At 40.5% G+C, this 18,196-nt stretch overlaps 1 protein-coding gene across 1 annotated transcript in view; it reads left to right on the top strand.

Moving 5' to 3' along the window:
- Positions 1-18,196, top strand: part of LOC124622448 — a 160,124-nt gene that overhangs the window by 117,048 nt on the left and 24,880 nt on the right. Inside the window, exon 3 of the mRNA XM_047148149.1 lies at positions 13,894-14,040. Within this exon, the coding sequence (XP_047004105.1) occupies positions 13,894-14,040 (147 nt within the window). The remainder of the gene's footprint in view (positions 1-13,893; positions 14,041-18,196) is intronic.

Genomic DNA, 18,196 nt, shown 5'->3' with positions numbered 1-18,196 from the left:
CAGAGTGAAAATCTCATTCTAGAAGCATCCCCCACGCTGTGGCTAAGCCATGTCTCCGCAATATCCTTTCTTTCAGGAGTGCTAGTTCTGCATGGTTCGCAGGAGAGCTCCTGTAAAGTTTGGAAGGTAGGAGACGAGGTATTGGCAAAAATAAAGCTGTGAGGACGGGGCGTCAGTCGTGCTTGGGTAGCTCTGTTGGTAGAGCACTTGCCAGCGAAAGGTCTCGAATTCGAGTCTCGGTCCGGCACACAGTCATAATCTGCCAGGAAGTTTCATATCAGCGCACACTCAGCTGTAGAGTGAATATCTCATTCTTAATCCGTAAAAAGTTCGATTCTCGCACATCTCAAAGCTGAATTCGTGATGAACTATCTGTCATTTCGTTAATGGTCGTAATTATTATGATATTTCAGGATTAGGTAAAGTACTGCAATATTTTCTTAAAGTTGCAGTGAAAAACAGGGGTCGCTATGACTTTGCGTTTGGTGCACATTAGGTCATATGTTGATGCATATGAAACGTAATTAACATATTGAATTATTCTGTAAGCTTGGAAGGATATTTTTATCTATCACTAGTCACTAGGAAATGGGTTGTGTGTAATGCGCTTCATCCCAAACCCATGTGACAGTGAAAAAGCCAAAATGAAATATTTATGACATTCCTTGTATCTCATAAACGGGTCGAGATATAGGAACAATATTTTGGCAGGTGATAGTATGCAAAGAGGAGAGTTATTTTGTTATATGATGAATATGCGGAACATACACAACCATTGCGATTTCAAGCGCCTACAAAGTTTTTCAGTGAAGTAATATAATATTTAAGGATCACTGATAGCTGGTGAACGAGAGTTGCTGTGAGTTTATAACGATATTTGTGAAAAAGTTACAGTCTTTTTATAAAGAACATGGGAAGTTTCACGAACTATTGAGTTGTCTTTCCATCGGTTGCTGTTTCACGAATCCGTCGCAGTTTCAATTGCATTAGAATGTTAGTGAGATAAATATTTACAAGCTCTTCTGTGTTTTGGCGAAAGACGCACATTTTGACGTGACAACAAAGGAACTTATGTATTACTCAAAACTTACCACTGATAATGTTACCCTGAAAAAAAAAATAAAGGAAATAAGATGTGTGGCGAAAATAAATCGTTACTTCTGTTGAAATTTCAACGGTATGCTATATGCCAGTCTCTTTTCAATAATGAATGATGTGGAATGAAACTGGTCAAACAATTTTATTTCTTTACCTCAGTGATCTGAGAAACATGAAAACATTTACATTTGCAGAAGACTGTCAGTTACCCATCAAAATGCGAAAAGATTATCAATGCCTTTGAAGCTCTAGAAGATGTTTGTGGTGGAAAAGCGCAATCCTTTATTCTGTATGGGGAATAGGAAAGAAAGGATGGTGTACTAGGTGCTGTTAATTGTTTTCATATTTCTTGGAAAACTGAGATACAGAAATAAAATCCGTTGGCCAGTTTCAATAAATATCATTCGTTATTAAAGACGTACAGAAGTGCATGATTCCACAGAAATTTCAAAAAAGAAGCGATTCATTTTTCCCAGACTTCTTATCACATTTATCTGTCTTCAGAGGAACGTTGTCAGAGACGAGTTTTGAGTAAGACATAAGTCCTCTTGTTGCCACGTTAAAATTTGCTTCATTCGGCAATATACAGCGGAGTTTATAAATATTCATTTTGATAACATTCTAGTGCAGTTGCATTTGCGACAGATGGATAAAACAGTGCGTTATTGAAGTAGAAACTTAAGACACCTCAATAGTTCAAAAAAATGCCTATTCTCCGAGTGATCCTTCACTTAAACTCTTCCAAACCCACAGCAAATATCGTTTCACCAGCTATCGATGAGGCTTAAATATTACATTATTTCAGTGAAAAGAATCTATAGTCACATGAACATTGTGCTAATTAAGCTGTTTTTCATATTAATTATATGGCAAAACACTCTTCTACCTGCGTCCTATCAATTGTCAAAATTTTGTTTCGATATCTGCAACCGTTTATGGGATACGAGGAATTTTGCAAATATTTTATTCTGATTTTTTCGCTGGCACGCGAGTTCGGGACAAAGTGCTTCTCATGGAATCCATTTTCTCGAGATTGGTGATAGACACATCCTTCCATGTACAAAAAATAATTCAATATCTTACCTACATTTCACATGTAGCAACATATGAACTAACAGGCGCCAAAAGCAAATTCATAGTGTCCTCTATTTTTCTCTGCAAACTTGAAGAATTTCTTGCAATAGTATATCTAATACCGAAATATCACAATAACTAAGACCATTAACGAAGTGACAGACATTGATCATGAAGCTGACTAATGAAGCTATAAGATGCGTAGAAATCAATTTTCTTACCATTTAGTTTCTTTACAGTCGTTTGAGAAAGAATTCAGATTGGCCGGTGGGCACGTAGCAGTCTGTTTGGTCGCAAGAGTTAACTGCCGTTGTAAGCTATGATGTCAGACACCAGACAGAACTTCTGCTTGACCAGCACAAGTAGCACAAGAAAAACAGCACCGAAGCTACCACGGAAAGCACGCACGAGTCCCAGCAGGCTAGCCAGCCAGGAGGCGACGGAGCTTGCGAGGGAATTACGGAAGTACGGTAATTCTCATTTCATGTGAGACAGGCGTAACGCCTGACACAGCACTGAAGTCCGCTTGTTGTTCCTCTGCTCAATTCACCATGTGACACGTGACGACATAGCGTGAGCCAGCTCGAGCATGCTGGCAGGACCTATCACATTTCAAAACTTAAATTGCTGAAACTGTGTGATTTGCACCTTATACACGAAAGAGCCAAAGAAACAGGTACACCTGCTTAATATCGTGTACGGCCCCCGCGAGCACGCAGAAGTGGCGCAACACGACGTGGCATGGACTCGACTAAAGTCTGAAGTAGTGCTAGAGGGAACTAACACCACGAATCCTGCGGGGCTGTCCATAAATCCGTAAGAGTACGAGGGGATGGAGATCTCTTCTGAACAGCACGTTGCAAGGCATCCCAGATATGCTCAATTCATGTCTGGAGAGTTTGGTGACTAGCCAAGTGTTTAGACTCAGAAGAGTGATCCAGCAGCCACTCTGTAGCAATTCTGGACGTGTGGGGTCTCGTATGGAATTGCCCAAGTCCGTCGGAATCCACAATGGATAAGAATGGATGCAGGAGATCAGACAGAATACTTAGGTACGTGCCACCTGTCAGAGTCGTATCTAGACGTATCAGGGATCCCATACCACTCCAACTGCACACGCTCCACACCGTTCAGAGACTCCACCAGCTTGAACATTCCCCTGCTGACACGCTGGGTCGGTGGATTCAGAAGGTTGTCTCCATACCCGTACGCGTCCATCCCCTCTCCGCAATTTGAAACGAGACTCGTTCGACGAGGCAACATGCTTCCAGTCGTCAACAGTCCAATGTCGGTGTTGACGTGCCCAGGAGAGGAGTAAAGCTTTGTGCTGTGCAGTCACACGAGTGGGCCTTATGCTCCGAAAGCCCATATCGATGATGTTTCGTTGAATGGTTCGCACACTGACACTTGTTGATGGCCCAGTACTAAAATCTGCAGCAATTTACGGAAGGGTTGCACTTCTGCCACACTGAACGTTTCTCTTCAGTCGTCATCGTTCCCGTTCTTGCAGGATCCTTTTCCGGCCGCGGCGATGTCTGAGATTTGATGTTTTACCGGATTACTGCTATTCACAGACACTGGTAAAATGGTCGTACGGGAAAATCCCCACTTCATCGCTATCTCGAAAGTGCTGTGTTTTCATTTCATTCATTTTCATTTTTTTTTAAATGTGTGTGAAATCTTATGGGAGTTAACTGCTAAGGTAATCAGTCCCTAAGCTTACACACTACTTAACCTAAATTATCCTAAGGACAAACACACACACCCATGCCCGAGGGAGGACTCGAACCTCCGCCGGGATCAGCCGCACAGTACGTGGCTGCAGCGCCTCAGACCGCTCGGCTAATCCCGCGCGGTGGATGCTGTGTCCCATCGCCGTGGTTCATATGGTTCAATTGGCTCTGAGCACTATGGGGCTTAACATCTGAGGTCATCACTCCCCTAGAACTTAGAACTACTTAAACCTAACTAACCTAAGGACATGACACACACATCCATGCCCGAGGCACGATTCGAACCTGCGACCGTAGCGATCGCGCGGTTCCAGACTGAAGTGCCTAGAACCGCTCGGCCACACAGGCCGACCCCATCGCCGTGCGCCGACCATAACACCACGTTCACACTCACTTAAATCTTGATACATACCGTTGTAGCGGCATTAACCGATCTAACAACTGCGCCAGACACTTGTCTTACATAGGCGTTTCCGACCGCAGCGCCGTATTCTGCCTGTGTTCGAATATGCATGACTAGTTTCTTTGGCTCTTCAATGTACTGTAACTCATTTTAAATACTTTGCACTACAACAAAATGTCAAATCCAGCTCTTGTAAGTGTAAGTACCAGCTGTTAAATACCACTTTTACCAGAAAAATGGTACAACTGAGCTGGGCATCTTCCCTAATAGCGAGGGAGAAGTAGGACATTGGTGTTATCACCATGGCCTCCACAAAAAGGAGCAAAGCGAGTGGTTGTAACATGTGGATTATCGGTGTCACAAAAGGCAGAGACGAAACTTATAACCTAGCAAGATGATGCTGTTTTTTGGATGCCACAGTGTGATGCTAACACACAGTTACCATCCATCTAGCAAAAGGAGGACTCGTCGGCATTTTTAAATCGAGTAAATTATCTAGAATTTTGCTCTATGTAATTTTAATATTTAACATGTTTTGTTAGATTTTTTTATTAGTTTAGTATAATCTGTGTACTGTTCCAAATATATGTCTCTGACTATTTTATCAATGACAAATAAGTTCAGTTTAACATGCATATGGTTAGATAAAGAAATAGTGAAAATTTTTCAAGTGCAAAAAGTCTGCATATGCCGAAACTTCCTCAGAACTGTCGAGAATTTGCCTGTTCTTCTGGTTTTCTATTGTAAGACACAATGCGAATGTTAAAAGAAATTTTTCGGCAGTAACATCTAAGTGGACCAAAGAAAGAAATTGCTTCTTGCCACAGACAATTGGGAGGATCATAATGCTGAAATAAAATTTTAAAGACATGTTCTGTAAACAGTTTTATGACTACAGGTTGCAAGAAGTGAACTTATCACTTCTTCCCAAAGTGGGTCCTCCTTCTGATTTCTTGCCTTACCCATGCCTTCGATGTGTTGACATGTCAATCCGGACTTGGCAATGATAGTGGTAGAGAATGGCTCGATGCCCTTCCTTTACCACACCTCCCTCCTGGTATTGAATTTTTCTATTCCAGCTGTCTGCATCCCATGTCAAAGCGTTAGGACATTTTCCGAAATGCTCGCGAATCATGTAACTGTGGAGGAATTTGTGTACCAGCCCAGTATTCACCTAGCCGGATGTGGGAAACCGCCTAAGAACCACATCCAAGCTGGCTACCACACTCACTATCGTCGTTGACTCACTGGACGGATTCTATCTGGGACCGGCTCGCCCCCCAAATCTAGCACAAGATGTTCTAATGTGGAATAGATAAAAACTACGTGACATGGAATGAACATTTGGGTAAGCATAGGTACATCTTGTACAAAGGGCGTTCAAAAAGCTTTGCACAGTCGTCTCTAACTTTTTTATTTTTTGCAGGAGGAGAATGAAATTTGTTGTGAACATACTTGGAACATTTAACTATACATTGAACCTACTCAATGTAGCCTCCATGAGCTGTGACGCATCTGGCCAAACCTTCTTTCCATGATGTAAATGCACAATGGTAAAATTCTGGGGATTGACTTTTACAGCATCGCTTGACATAGGAAATAAGGTCTTTCTCACTATCAAATGTTTTACCACGCAGGTGGACCTTCAGACGACCGAAGAGATAAAAATTAGACGGAGCCAAGTCCGGACTGTAGGGAGCAAGAGGAACAATTTTCCAACCCATTTTCCTCATTTTCTCCTGTGTCATAAGGGCTGTACGGGGTTTGGCATTGTCATGGTGTAGTCTGATGAGCTGGCCCTGATGCTGTGGTCTGTGGCACGTCGCAGCTTGCCCAACGACAAACAGTAAAGGTCCCGGTTAATTGTGGAGCCAGGTTCTAAAAATTCAATGAAAATGACGTCACACATCCCAGAAGAAGGAGGCCGTCACCTTTCGGCCTGCTGTTCGTGAAAGTCTTGGTTTCTTCTTCCGAGGGGAACCCGGATGACGCCACTCCATGGATTCGGTTTTGCTCTCAGGTTCGAACAAAAACAACCATGTTTCATCCTGGGTAATGACGTCTTGATGAGGAAATCCATCACCGACCGTTGTCGCAATCTTACATCTACTTCACGGTTCATTATGGCTCGCCTGCAAATAAAAGAAAATACTTTTATATACCAACTTATAGCTAAATGTTCCAAGTACGTTCACAAAAAATTTCGTTCTCGTCCTGCAAAAAAAATAAAAAAAATGAGAGACGACTGTGCAAAACATTTTGAAAGCTCTTTGTAGTTACTTGGTTGTGCCACCATTGACTCAGTTGCCTGGTGTCATTATGTCCCGTAATTTTTGTCAGGCGTATGGTCATAATTCCCTTTAAATATTCTCCAATTGGTGTTTTTACATTTGAAAATGACGACGTAGTTCGTTGAAACCGGTAACGCAACCCTTTCTTTTTAAAGAAAAGAGTTTTATATACTGTGACTTGGCTTTACTATTGTAGTGTCAAACAAACTTTAAAATTACACTTTAGTCACACTCCTTTTGACAATCATGTCAGTGCGTAAGGTAATTCTCCATAGCCTTTTGGTTACAGCAAATCGTTCTGGACAGCCACCTCTTAGCACAGGTAAAAGTAATCCTTCGCTCCCAATGCAGTTTAACCCGCGATCGCTCGCGCCTATTGTTGTCGCGCGATAACTCCCGTGTTAGATTTTTTCTAACAAAGATATTTGTTTATGTTTTTTGGCTGTTGGTTCCATACCGAGATACAATTAGCAAGTAAATTACTTCTTTATTATTACCAAAACATTATAATTATGTATAAACACTAAATGAAACATATATCTTGCTTTAGTTTAAAAATTCGATACGCAATGGTTACACACAGTTTATCATTACATCACAACACTTCTCCTAACAGCACTTCGAAACAATGACTGTAAGTGAACATCCAAGGTTACCATCACACCCGTTTTACTAATCTGAGTTAATTCCAGCTTCTTGTGATGAACAAGTCATGGCAAGTAAGAACATACGAATGGAACTGGAACAAAGATGGCAGCTATGGTGTGTATATCTGTGACATCTTGTATTTCCTCTTGATTCACTTGCTTCTTCTGCTGTTGGTAGGTTGTGGATACCTTCAACGCCTTTTATTTACTCCTTCAAGTGGTGTGATATGCTAGTAACTTGCATACGTTTGATCATATGTTCTTTTGTAAGTACCATATTCAGTTCTTTTAGAAATCATCTCCTTGGCATTAAGTCACTCGTATTCATCTTGTATATTACTTCACCATTTATCGCCCCGATGTCCAGCAAGGTGAAAAACAGCTTATTCTTGAAACAGAATATTCCAATTTCGGACGGTCGACAATATCTACGCCGCCTTTTGTAAGATTGTAGAATGTAATCCCTTCAAGTTTACTTGATTCGCCACTGTCCGCATCTGTATTATCGTCTCTGTCCATGGTAGATATCATTAGTACAATATTTTTCTGTCTCTTGTTCGGAACATACGAGCAAAGGAGACAATTGTAACCTGGTTTCTTTCCAAAGGCGAAAACGCTGCTGTTTATTGACCCACCCTTTGCAGACAGTAGCGCCGGTGGAATTTCTCTCTTTATTATCTATTGTGAGTCGATGGTTAGTGTACAGTTCGTTAGCGACTGGGACAGATGTAAAATAATTGTCCATCGTCATGTTCCTGCCTGTGATTTCAGTGATTCGAATTACTCATAACACCATATTTCTTGCATCATTAAGTACTTGATGTGGACCAGCAGGCTGTTTGCCTGCATATATTTCCACATTCAGGGTGTAAAAAGTTCTAGGATCACAGAGTGCATATACTTTTATTCCGTATCTTGCTGGCTTATTGGGAATATACTGCCTGAATTTACAACGTTAACGGAAAGCTTCGAGCATCTCGTCTACTGTTGTCAATGCTCCTGCACTGTAACTCTTTTTGCAGACGTTGACAAACCCATCGAATATTTCCCTAATCGGTGTCAGGTTATCTGCTTCCTTCCTCTGCGCCCTCGTAGACTTGTCATCAAACCGTAAAGCTTCCAGAAGAGTATGAGATCTTCGTCTCCTCATTGATGCAATAAACAAAATCTCGTGCAGTTCCATCAGTGATTCGTAGTCCTTCAGTACTGAGGTGCTATCGCTTTTTCAGTCCGGCGAGACATAAAGCACCAAGGCAAGCAGATAATTCTTCGAAATCTGTCTGTGGGCAGTCTCGAGCACTCTGCAAATAACCTGCTGCCATTCTGTCTAGTTCCTGGTTTGTGTGAAGGTAGAGAAGGCATTCCTAGATCAACATTTCAATATCTTTAAAATATGTTGTAATATTTCAGTAAAATCAAGAATACTAGATTTTTTCCTCTCGCGCGAGCGATCCCGGGTAGAGCTAGCTGCGTCCCCCGTTATAAACATCACATCTGCTCAGGTTGCCAGCGTCTCTCCTCGAAGGATCATTTTTAACATTTGTGCGCAAATTGCCACATTTCACTTGTCATCATGTGAGATTGCCCACTGACTTAGCGCACACCACAACAGCGTCATTGGAACATTACACCACTATCGTGAGGCACAAAACGAAATTGCGCCTCGAAGTGTTCGCCTTCGCTCGACAACAACAGCTGATGAGTGCTGCCTGCAAATCGTGGCTCGTAGAAATCTCGAATGCATTGGAGCTAGACTTGGCCACTGTTTCTCTGTTTCGATACAGTGTATCGATACGTGGAACTGTTTCAGTGTTTCGAAACGGCTATGTTTCACTGTTTCGAAACAGTGGTGTTTCGTTCCGCTCTGTCTCGGATAGCAGAACCAGATTCGATCTCGAGCCAGACACAGGAATTGTTTCGTTGTTTCAAAATAACGCTGTTTCAGTACACTTGTGCTTGGAACGGACTAATTGTATCGATGTTTCATTCCGCTCTGTCTCGGCCGAGATTCGGGCAAGGCGCAGATACTGAAACACGTTTAACATTCCACTTCATAAAACACACTCAAGAGTGTCGAAAACTTTTTGGCACACAACAGCATGAAGCTTAAGATTTACGAAAATAAAGCTTCGTTTGTAATTGACTGTCCTATTCCGAAATCGTGTAATATCTGCTTTATAAACACTAACAATCAATAAACTAACGCTCACTATTCGCATTCAGAATAATAACAGTGTGAAAAACATTCAGTTAAATTACACATCTCTTATAACATAGGCTTCTCTGTTCATGTACAGTAATCACGTTTAAAAACGGAAGTAAACCTGCAACGTTTTGAATAAAAACAAGGGTGTATAGGGCAGTTTTTAGACATATACATAAATTGGATGTAGTATACTTGCAAGCAATTTGATTGACGGATCATTGATGGTGTAACGGTGAACGGGAAGGACTGGAAAGTATGGTTCGAAACACCTTGGGGGACAAAATTTTTTTATCTTATACTTTGTTATTTATTTGGATTACGTGGCGTTATTTATGAGTCTATAATCAATGTGCCTATTCTCCATAATGATTCCTTTTGTGTGCATGGAAATTAGTAGGACGGGTATATTATCCATACAAACGGAATGTGTTACTGCAGTTTGATCCCACCTCCAGTTCTGTTCGCGTTGGTTCTTCTGTCTTCAGCTATGGCGTTACGAAGTCCGGTGTGAGATTATTTTATGAAGATGAATCCTGAGAAGATTAAAAGTAACTTGTGCTCGGCAGTGTTGTCCTTTAAAAGTAGTTCAACGTCTTGCTGAAACAGACATTTGAGACATAAGCATCCAACAGTTAATTTAAGTGAAACTCGTTCGAAACCAGTTTTTATGAATCTGGGCAGTGACGAAGGCAGTTGAGTTTCCACAGCACTGTTCAGGAGTCTGCCATTTCAGTGCCTGTGCGTCAAGATGAACAATCTGCGCAAGATATATCCAGCACTTTCACCGGTTCTGTTCTGGGTAAGTATGGTAGACAAACAAAGATTACTGGATTTGCATCAAGACCAGTGCCTTCATCCAAACGAGCCAAAAAAAGACGAACAGATTTTAAGACTTGTTGTTAAAGAATATCTTCCATTTAATGTAGTTGAGAGTGTAGAGTTTATGAAAATTACTCATCTATTAAATGAAAACTGTGTACCTCCCAGTAGAAAACAACCTCCAATAGTAATCTCAAGTGTTCGACAGCACACTAGTGTGAGTAAGATCTGCAGTGCAAGCTGCGTCCTAGACGAATGGACATCTGTAAAAAATGAGAATTTTATTTCAATGACTGCTCTCTTCATTGATGAAAATTGCAATCTGAAGTCATATTTGTTTTCTAGTTTTAAATTCCATGACAAGCATACAGTTGAAAACATTCCCAGTGAATTACAAAACGTGGCTTCAGCCTGGGGCAATACCAATAAGATTGTAGCATGCACTACAGATAATGCACCTAATATGGTGAAGGCAGTGATGATGTGCAAATAGTGGCATTTACCTTGCTTTACACATACACTGAATTTAATTGTGCAAGCAAGCCTTGAAATAATTACAAACACATGGGCAAAAATCAAATCAGTAGTTGAATTTTTCAAAAGAAGTCCTGGAGCACTTGAGAAACTACACAATATTCAGTAGAAAATGTGCTTCCCTTATTTAACACCGAAACAAGATTGCCCTACGAGATGGAATTCCACATATGAAATGTTTGACATTATTTGTAAAATCAAAGAGCCTTTGCAAAGCACCCTCGTCATCCTTTGTGGATTCACAAGTAAAACTGTCCAATGAAGACTGGTCAGTTATTGAAAAATCTTGCAATGAAGCCATTAATACAGTAATTGCTAAACTTGAGGATGGAATCTCTACCCGCCTCCTTCAAAAGTTCGCAAATAAAGCAACTGCTTGTGAAGCAACATTATTGTATGCTCGCTTCAGGGAGCATGGGCATCGATTAAAAGAAACAAAAGATGCCATCATTAACAAGTGCTGTGCAATACGACAGAAACCCATTCGCTGTTCTACAGACAATCGAAAACCAGCCAAACCAGTTTGTAGAGAGCACATTCAACTCTAGCATTGGCAACATTTGGCAAGCTCTTGACCAAGCTGTAGGAGACTTGATCCATGTGCTGCAAGTATAGTCGAGCTTGATAAATATATGAAAATGCCGCTGATACATAGATCACAAGATCCATTGCTGTGGTGGAAAGAAAATCATACGTTGTTTCCTATGCTGTTTGAAATAATGAAACGACGTCTTTGTATTATGGCCACCTCTGTTCCATGTGACCGCATGTTTTCAGAGCAGAGGCAAACAATAGCAGACAGATGACCCCGTGTTCCAAGCGGAAAAGTATAAAAAATGATAATTCTAAACTACAACTTAGAACAGGCATAGTAGATCTACTCAGAAATGAAACAGTAAAATTTCAGTTGATTTTGTTCTTTTCTGGACAATGTGCACTGAATTTGTATTTGACTGTATTTTGTTTAGTCCACTAAATCTTACATGTAGTTACCTTACAAGAACATTTTTCTTAAATTTGTTGCACACACAAGACACTTGCCTATTTGCTCACCATTCAGTGAGTTTAATTGTTTTGAGTATATTATTTCTTTACGTGTTTGAGAATAATTATCTGATTTATGTATGTATATGTTTGTGTGTTTATTTTTGTAATTGTGCTATGTTTAGTTATTACACTATAGGCATCTTAATACTTGTGCATCATGAATAATTCTCAGGCAGATCAACAATGGTACTTTGATACTTTTGTTTTTGGCGTTCAGATACTGCGATAAAAATTGCATTTCAACAGCAACTTCATCTCTGATTTCCTCGGGAAGTTTGTAATAAAATGATAATATATCGGCTTGCTGTGAGTACTTGAGGGAGCTCCGTATACCTCTACATCAAAAAAACTTTTTTGGCAAGAACTGTAAGTGGTGTAGAGCCAAATCTGCCATGACATAGTGAAACGTCCCCTTTGAACAATTATACATGACTGTGCTTAAACTGACACGCATTATTTTTAACGCAACGCAATCTGACTTTCAATAATCCCTACAAAAGAATGGCCCTGACTAACATTAACCTATACCTTTCACAAATCACTTACCTCACAAAAATCTTCGTTTCTCGAACTACTGCAATACAGCGAGCGCCACTACTGCCAGCTAAATAAAATATTCAAACTACGGAAGGCACTAACTACTGATAGGCATAGTTAGGAAATGAAAGATTTTAGTAGAGAACAAACAATGTATTTACCTTAATAGTGTTGAAAAATCAGAATATACATAACAGATCATGACATCCAGTCTTACAAATTTCCAAACTCCGCCATCTCTCTCCCCACATCCACCACTGCTGGCGGCTCACCTCCAACTGCGCAACGCTACGCGCTGTTCACATCCAGCTGCCGCTGCCCAACACTACCATGGCAGACAACAATGCAAACTAGCCACAGACTGCACACAGCACAGCCAGTGATTTTCATACAGAGCGCTACGTAACATTGCCAATAAGAAAACATAAACAGCCTACTTACAATAGGTACCAGAAAGGCATTATACTGTATGAATTCCTTTAAATTTTAGTCTGGATTTTATACTTAAAGGAAACATACGGATCTCTGCATTTTAGTTACCTCGGAATGTTTTAACATGTTTTCCAGTTCTGTCAAGTGTACATCTTATGAGCTGTATCCAGCTAACTTGTGAATGTTTGATGAAAAACTGCGATACTTACCCATTGTCCTATATACTTCAGTCTGTTATGGTAATTTTTTGATCTGTGTGCATCAGTCACTTCGCACTCTGCTCTGTGTAACAAACATGGGAAAATTTAACTGTGAGTAAGAAAAGTGTGAGTGGCACACTCAAAAATGTTAATTCAGTGCCTCACTTCCCGGAATGCTATCACAATAAATCACATCTCATGATAAGTCTTTTCAAGAGCATATACAGATTATCACTCATAAAACCTATCAAAATTAGGCAGTAGAATACAGGGGAACCAGTCTGCCAAATCCGTTACGCGAAACATACAAAGCCTGTTCTCAGCCAATTGGAAAGTATGAAAGCCACACGACACGAAAGCAGCGCATTTGCTGCAGGAAATACGAAACTGCCAAGACGCCTAAGTGAAAGTTTCATATTTTCCGCGATATGATTGGCGCTCTCTCACCTCATTTATGTTTTTATGATAATATTTATACAGTGGATACTCAAGATAGTGTAATGTGAAGGCCTATACGACTACAAAACACAAACTGTTTCATTGTTTCGTTTCGAAACGTTACATTGTACTGTTTCATTTGTTTCGAAACAGTTATGTGTTTCACTTTGCCCATCTCTAATTGCAGCAGACTGGCATTCTTGGTTTTTGCAGGCAGGTATGAGCGTTGTGTCGAACACAGGAAGTATGCAGCCGTCTAAACACAATAAATTTGGCCTTTAGGCGTTATCCATTACAAAACAGAGTAACCCTCGTCAGCTGTCTCGTACAACGAGTGGAAACGGGGTCATAATTCGCGCTGGAAGAAAACCCTTTTAGGTATGCAGTTTCGCAGCCAAGAATGCTATATGATCCTTCCTGTTTTGTTGTTGCAGACAAATTTCGTGGTGAAGAAGGACGGAACTGTGGTCAACCAGGGGGAACAAGAGGGATGCGAATTCCTGGAGGACAACAAGGATAATGACAACACGAGACCTTTCCTCGATGCGCTTAGTTTGCCTATGGGATGCCCTGTGCCTCCGGTAAGTGATGTCACGAGGTCCGTTCAAAAAATTCTATAACTTTGTCCACAGAATTTTTCTACGCTTACCTTTTACTTATTGTGCATGGTCTCCTTCGGAATTCTGTCCTCCACACTTGATACACCGCTCCCAACGCAGCCTTGATACGCCTCTTGCTGGATCAAGCATCCTCCATAAGCTATGCGTAACTACCTGGGGATCTTCAGCAACCACCCTGCGAACTTCAGCTCTGGGCTTGGTATACTCAAGTGCTGAGTATTGTGCACCTGTTTGGATGAATAGTCATCATACAAGGCTTGTTGATACCCAGCTGAATACGACAATGCGCATAATATCTGGCACAATCAGATCTACTCCAGTTTATTGGCTTCCACTGTTAACCGGTATAATGCCTCCTGATCTACGCAGATGTACTGCCCTTATGAGAGAATTCCACAAGATCTCCAGGAATTCTAACCTACCCGTGCATAGCGACCTGACACTTTTAAATCGCAAGAGACTGAAATCACGTCATCCAACTCTGTGCGATGCTGCTGACATGGTTGCTAAGAATTTCAAACCTCTTGAAGAATGGCAAGGTCGGTGGGAAGCAGTGACAGATGTGCACCTGCATAACATCTTCTCAGGTGCTAAACTTCCAAGTGGATTCGACTTACCACGCAAGACGTGGTCTACTCTCAACAGAATCCGTACCAGCCATGGGCGATGCAGGGATGCTCTCTTTAAGTGGAAGAAGCTGCCTGATCCAGCTTGTGACTGCGGGGCTCCGTACCAGACTGTTCACCACATTGTTAGTGAATGCAGGATTCGAGCCTATCACGGCGCCAAAGAGGACTTCCTGCTAGCAACTCCAGATGCAGTGCGCTGGATTGAAGGACTGGATATTCAGTTGTAAAGACAAACTTAAGTTTCTTGTGTGTCAATATGTACATATGTATATGTAATTTCATGATATGTCTGTATTAGCCATACGCTAAATAAATAAGCGAAGCGCCGTCTGCGAATTTCCTTTTATCTCGTCTATCGTTGTAAATTTTTTTCCTTTCAAAGGGGTTTTCAATTTTGGAAAATAAAAGTTCGTAGGGGCCAGAGTACGAAGGATGATACAGCATAGTGGTTTCTTTTTTCGTGCATAGTCATGCACCAATAGGGATGAATGTCCGGGTGTGTTATCGTGATGCAAGAGCCATTGATTGTCTCGCCACATTTCAGGCCGTTTCCTTCTCACATCTGTCCGCAGGCGTCGCAACACGTCCCGATAGAATAGGGTGACCAAATTATTTTCGGTGAAAACCGGGACACATTCACCCGGGTGACAATGGACACCTCATTCCACATGTACCCAGGTTTCTTAATTTTAAATATTAATGTTTTGTTGATACATTTTGTTAACCCGATTATTATAACTAACAAGAGGATACAAAAGATTGATATAATCTAGATTATCTGTATAATTAATGACATTTAATAAACGTATACAGTAATAAAGAAATGTATTACGATTTTACAAAATTTTACAGCCATTCAACTTTTAATCAATTAATATTAACATGAGCTTTAATATTACTAATCACTTGTAGATGGAACTGACTGTCCTTGAAGAAAAGGGTATTTTTCACTGCCTCCAGCCTTCTCGATCATGTCTTTGTTCTTTGAGACACAGTGATAAAACTCGGCACAATCCATTTTGTTGTTGTACAGGATCTGCAGGATTGCTTCAAGAGAGTCCACCTCCATTCTGTTTCTTTCATCAGTCCACTGGATATTCATGAACGAAGATATTCTTTACACATTGGCATTATGTACTGGGATTGCAAATAAATACCTTGCAAGTATTACCAACTCAGAGTAATGCTGAAGACAGTCACAGCTTTAAAAAAAACTCACCCACTTCTCATGACATTCCAATGGTGTTTTGTTTTTTTTCATCATTCCACTTGTGAAGACTTTCTTCAACAAAATTCGTCAGTATGCCGAACTGATCAAAGAGAATGGAATCATCGATTTCAGTCTCTTTACTCTTCAAATAAGAAACTGTCTCTTCAACACTTTTCCTTTTGGGAACTCTTTTCAGTAACATCCAATCAAACACCGGCGATGAGGGTAAATATGAGGCGCTCCACTTGCTGAGATATTCTACACAAGTGTCATAAAACTTGTTAACTTCTTCTCTAAAACTCCTTTCCGCTGCTTCTGATACTTCTGCTCTTTTAAGGACAGATTTAACATTAAGAGAAAAGAATTGCTGTTCTCTCCTCTTAGTAACAGTTTCCAGAGTATTTTTCAAAACATCATTTACCTCTATTACACTTTTCGTGCTTCCCTCAATTTTCTTTATCCCATGCTGCAAAGTGCTAAGCTGACTGTGAATGAACCATAAGCAGGCTTCACTTAAAGGGTTACTGAAAAACTGAACCAATATTTAGGAAAAAATCTTTTAACGGTTCAAACAGGCGGATTACTCTTTCAACTGCTGGAAACAGTGATAACCAGCGAGTTTTCGAGTGACACATTATATTCATATATTCAGTTCCCACATAATCACAGCACTCCTTAAGCCTCTCTGTTCTAACAGTATATATGTGAAAGTGTGAGTATACCTTCATGACGATAGTTTCAACATCACAGCTTAAACTGTCAGCAGATGTCTGCACGTTATTGTGTAAAACATGTGCAGGGCACCCTATGCCTTCAATGTTTTCATGCAATGTTGCCTTTAATTTGGCAAATACGTTGCATTTGCCTTGTCTTTTTAAACCACCGAAGTTTATGTTGGTGTTGTCTCCACAAAATGCCACACATTTATTTTTCTCAAGATCAAACATTTCGATAGTATTCATACAAAATCTTGAAATTTCGTCAGATGTTTCATTAGGTAGGGAACTCACCTTCAAATTTTGGTCTCAATTCCATGATTAATATCGAAAAACTGAACAACAAACGGAAATATTTTAGTGGCCTTATGATTGCTGGCATCAGTGGATATCCCGTAGAAAGAAGTCTTTTTGATGTATTGAAGGCTTTCCTTTACACTCTGGGAAGCAATAACTCCTTTCACTAAGGCTGACACTTTAGTTCTTGCTGAACTAAACTTTTTTGCAATGGAAGAATCATCAAACATAATGCTGTTAAGCTTTTTAGTACAATCACTAGATCTGTAAGTTTGGTGATGTTTTACCGTGTGGTAGGCTAGTGTAAGCTCGGCTGCTTGAACTTTCGTCTCTTCACTTGACTGATGTTTCACAAAATAATTTTGTAGAGTTTTACTGCAGCTCGGTGCACTGTATCTGTTAATGTGTTTCTTTGACCTGATGTGATCAACTATGTCGGAACGTCCACCATGACTTATACTAATAAAAGAGTTACATACGGAACACTCTGCTTCGTAACCAAAACGACCTTTCTTAATGAAATTCCATTCCTTGGAATAACACTCACTGAACTTGCAGGCACGCTTCGGCATTGCGTTTCACAGTACTGCAGCAATAATACCACTAATATGAGAAAAAACTATTGCAGTTTGTCTGACAAAATATCAACTTCTACAGTGTTCTGACAATGAGTGTGTGAGTAAGTGGCGCGACAATCGGACGATTTCATAGCTCTGTTACAATAATACAACTTACTATTTGTTGGCCAAAGTACCGCTCAAAGTAAATTTTTGCCTGAGTGCATCAATACTGATACTGTAATAACTAGTATGGGACAGTGGAGGTTTTAGACAAATAAGCTAAAATATATTAATTTCTTGTGTTGTATTCCCTTTAATATAGCGAAATCCCAAAAATTTGAGAAGGTTTCAGGAAATGTCTTTAAAAACTGAATTCCGGGACTTTTGAGCGCCTGAAACAACTTTTCGGGACACCGGCACACAGGGATGAAAACCGGGACAATCCCGGTTTTCCGGGACGTTTGGTCACCCTACGATAGAACCATCGATTAGCAGTTTGTTCCTGTGGCGCGAATTCATGTTGAACTAATCCTTGAAAGTCAAAGAAAACTTTCAGCATGGCTTGACATTTGACCTGACCTGACCTGTCACTTGGACAACCTTTCGCGCCCCTTTGTAAAAATTGAAGCGTGGACTCAATGTCATAACCGTAGACCCACGTGTCAATGCCAGTTATGATTCTCTTATGGAACATCTCGTTCTCAT

The sequence above is a fragment of the Schistocerca americana genome, chromosome 7 (genome assembly GCF_021461395.2).
Source record: "Schistocerca americana isolate TAMUIC-IGC-003095 chromosome 7, iqSchAmer2.1, whole genome shotgun sequence".
Lineage (NCBI taxonomy): Eukaryota > Metazoa > Arthropoda > Insecta > Orthoptera > Acrididae > Schistocerca > Schistocerca americana.
Note: the sequence above shows the minus strand (reverse complement) of the source record. Positions and strands in the feature narration are given on the sequence as shown.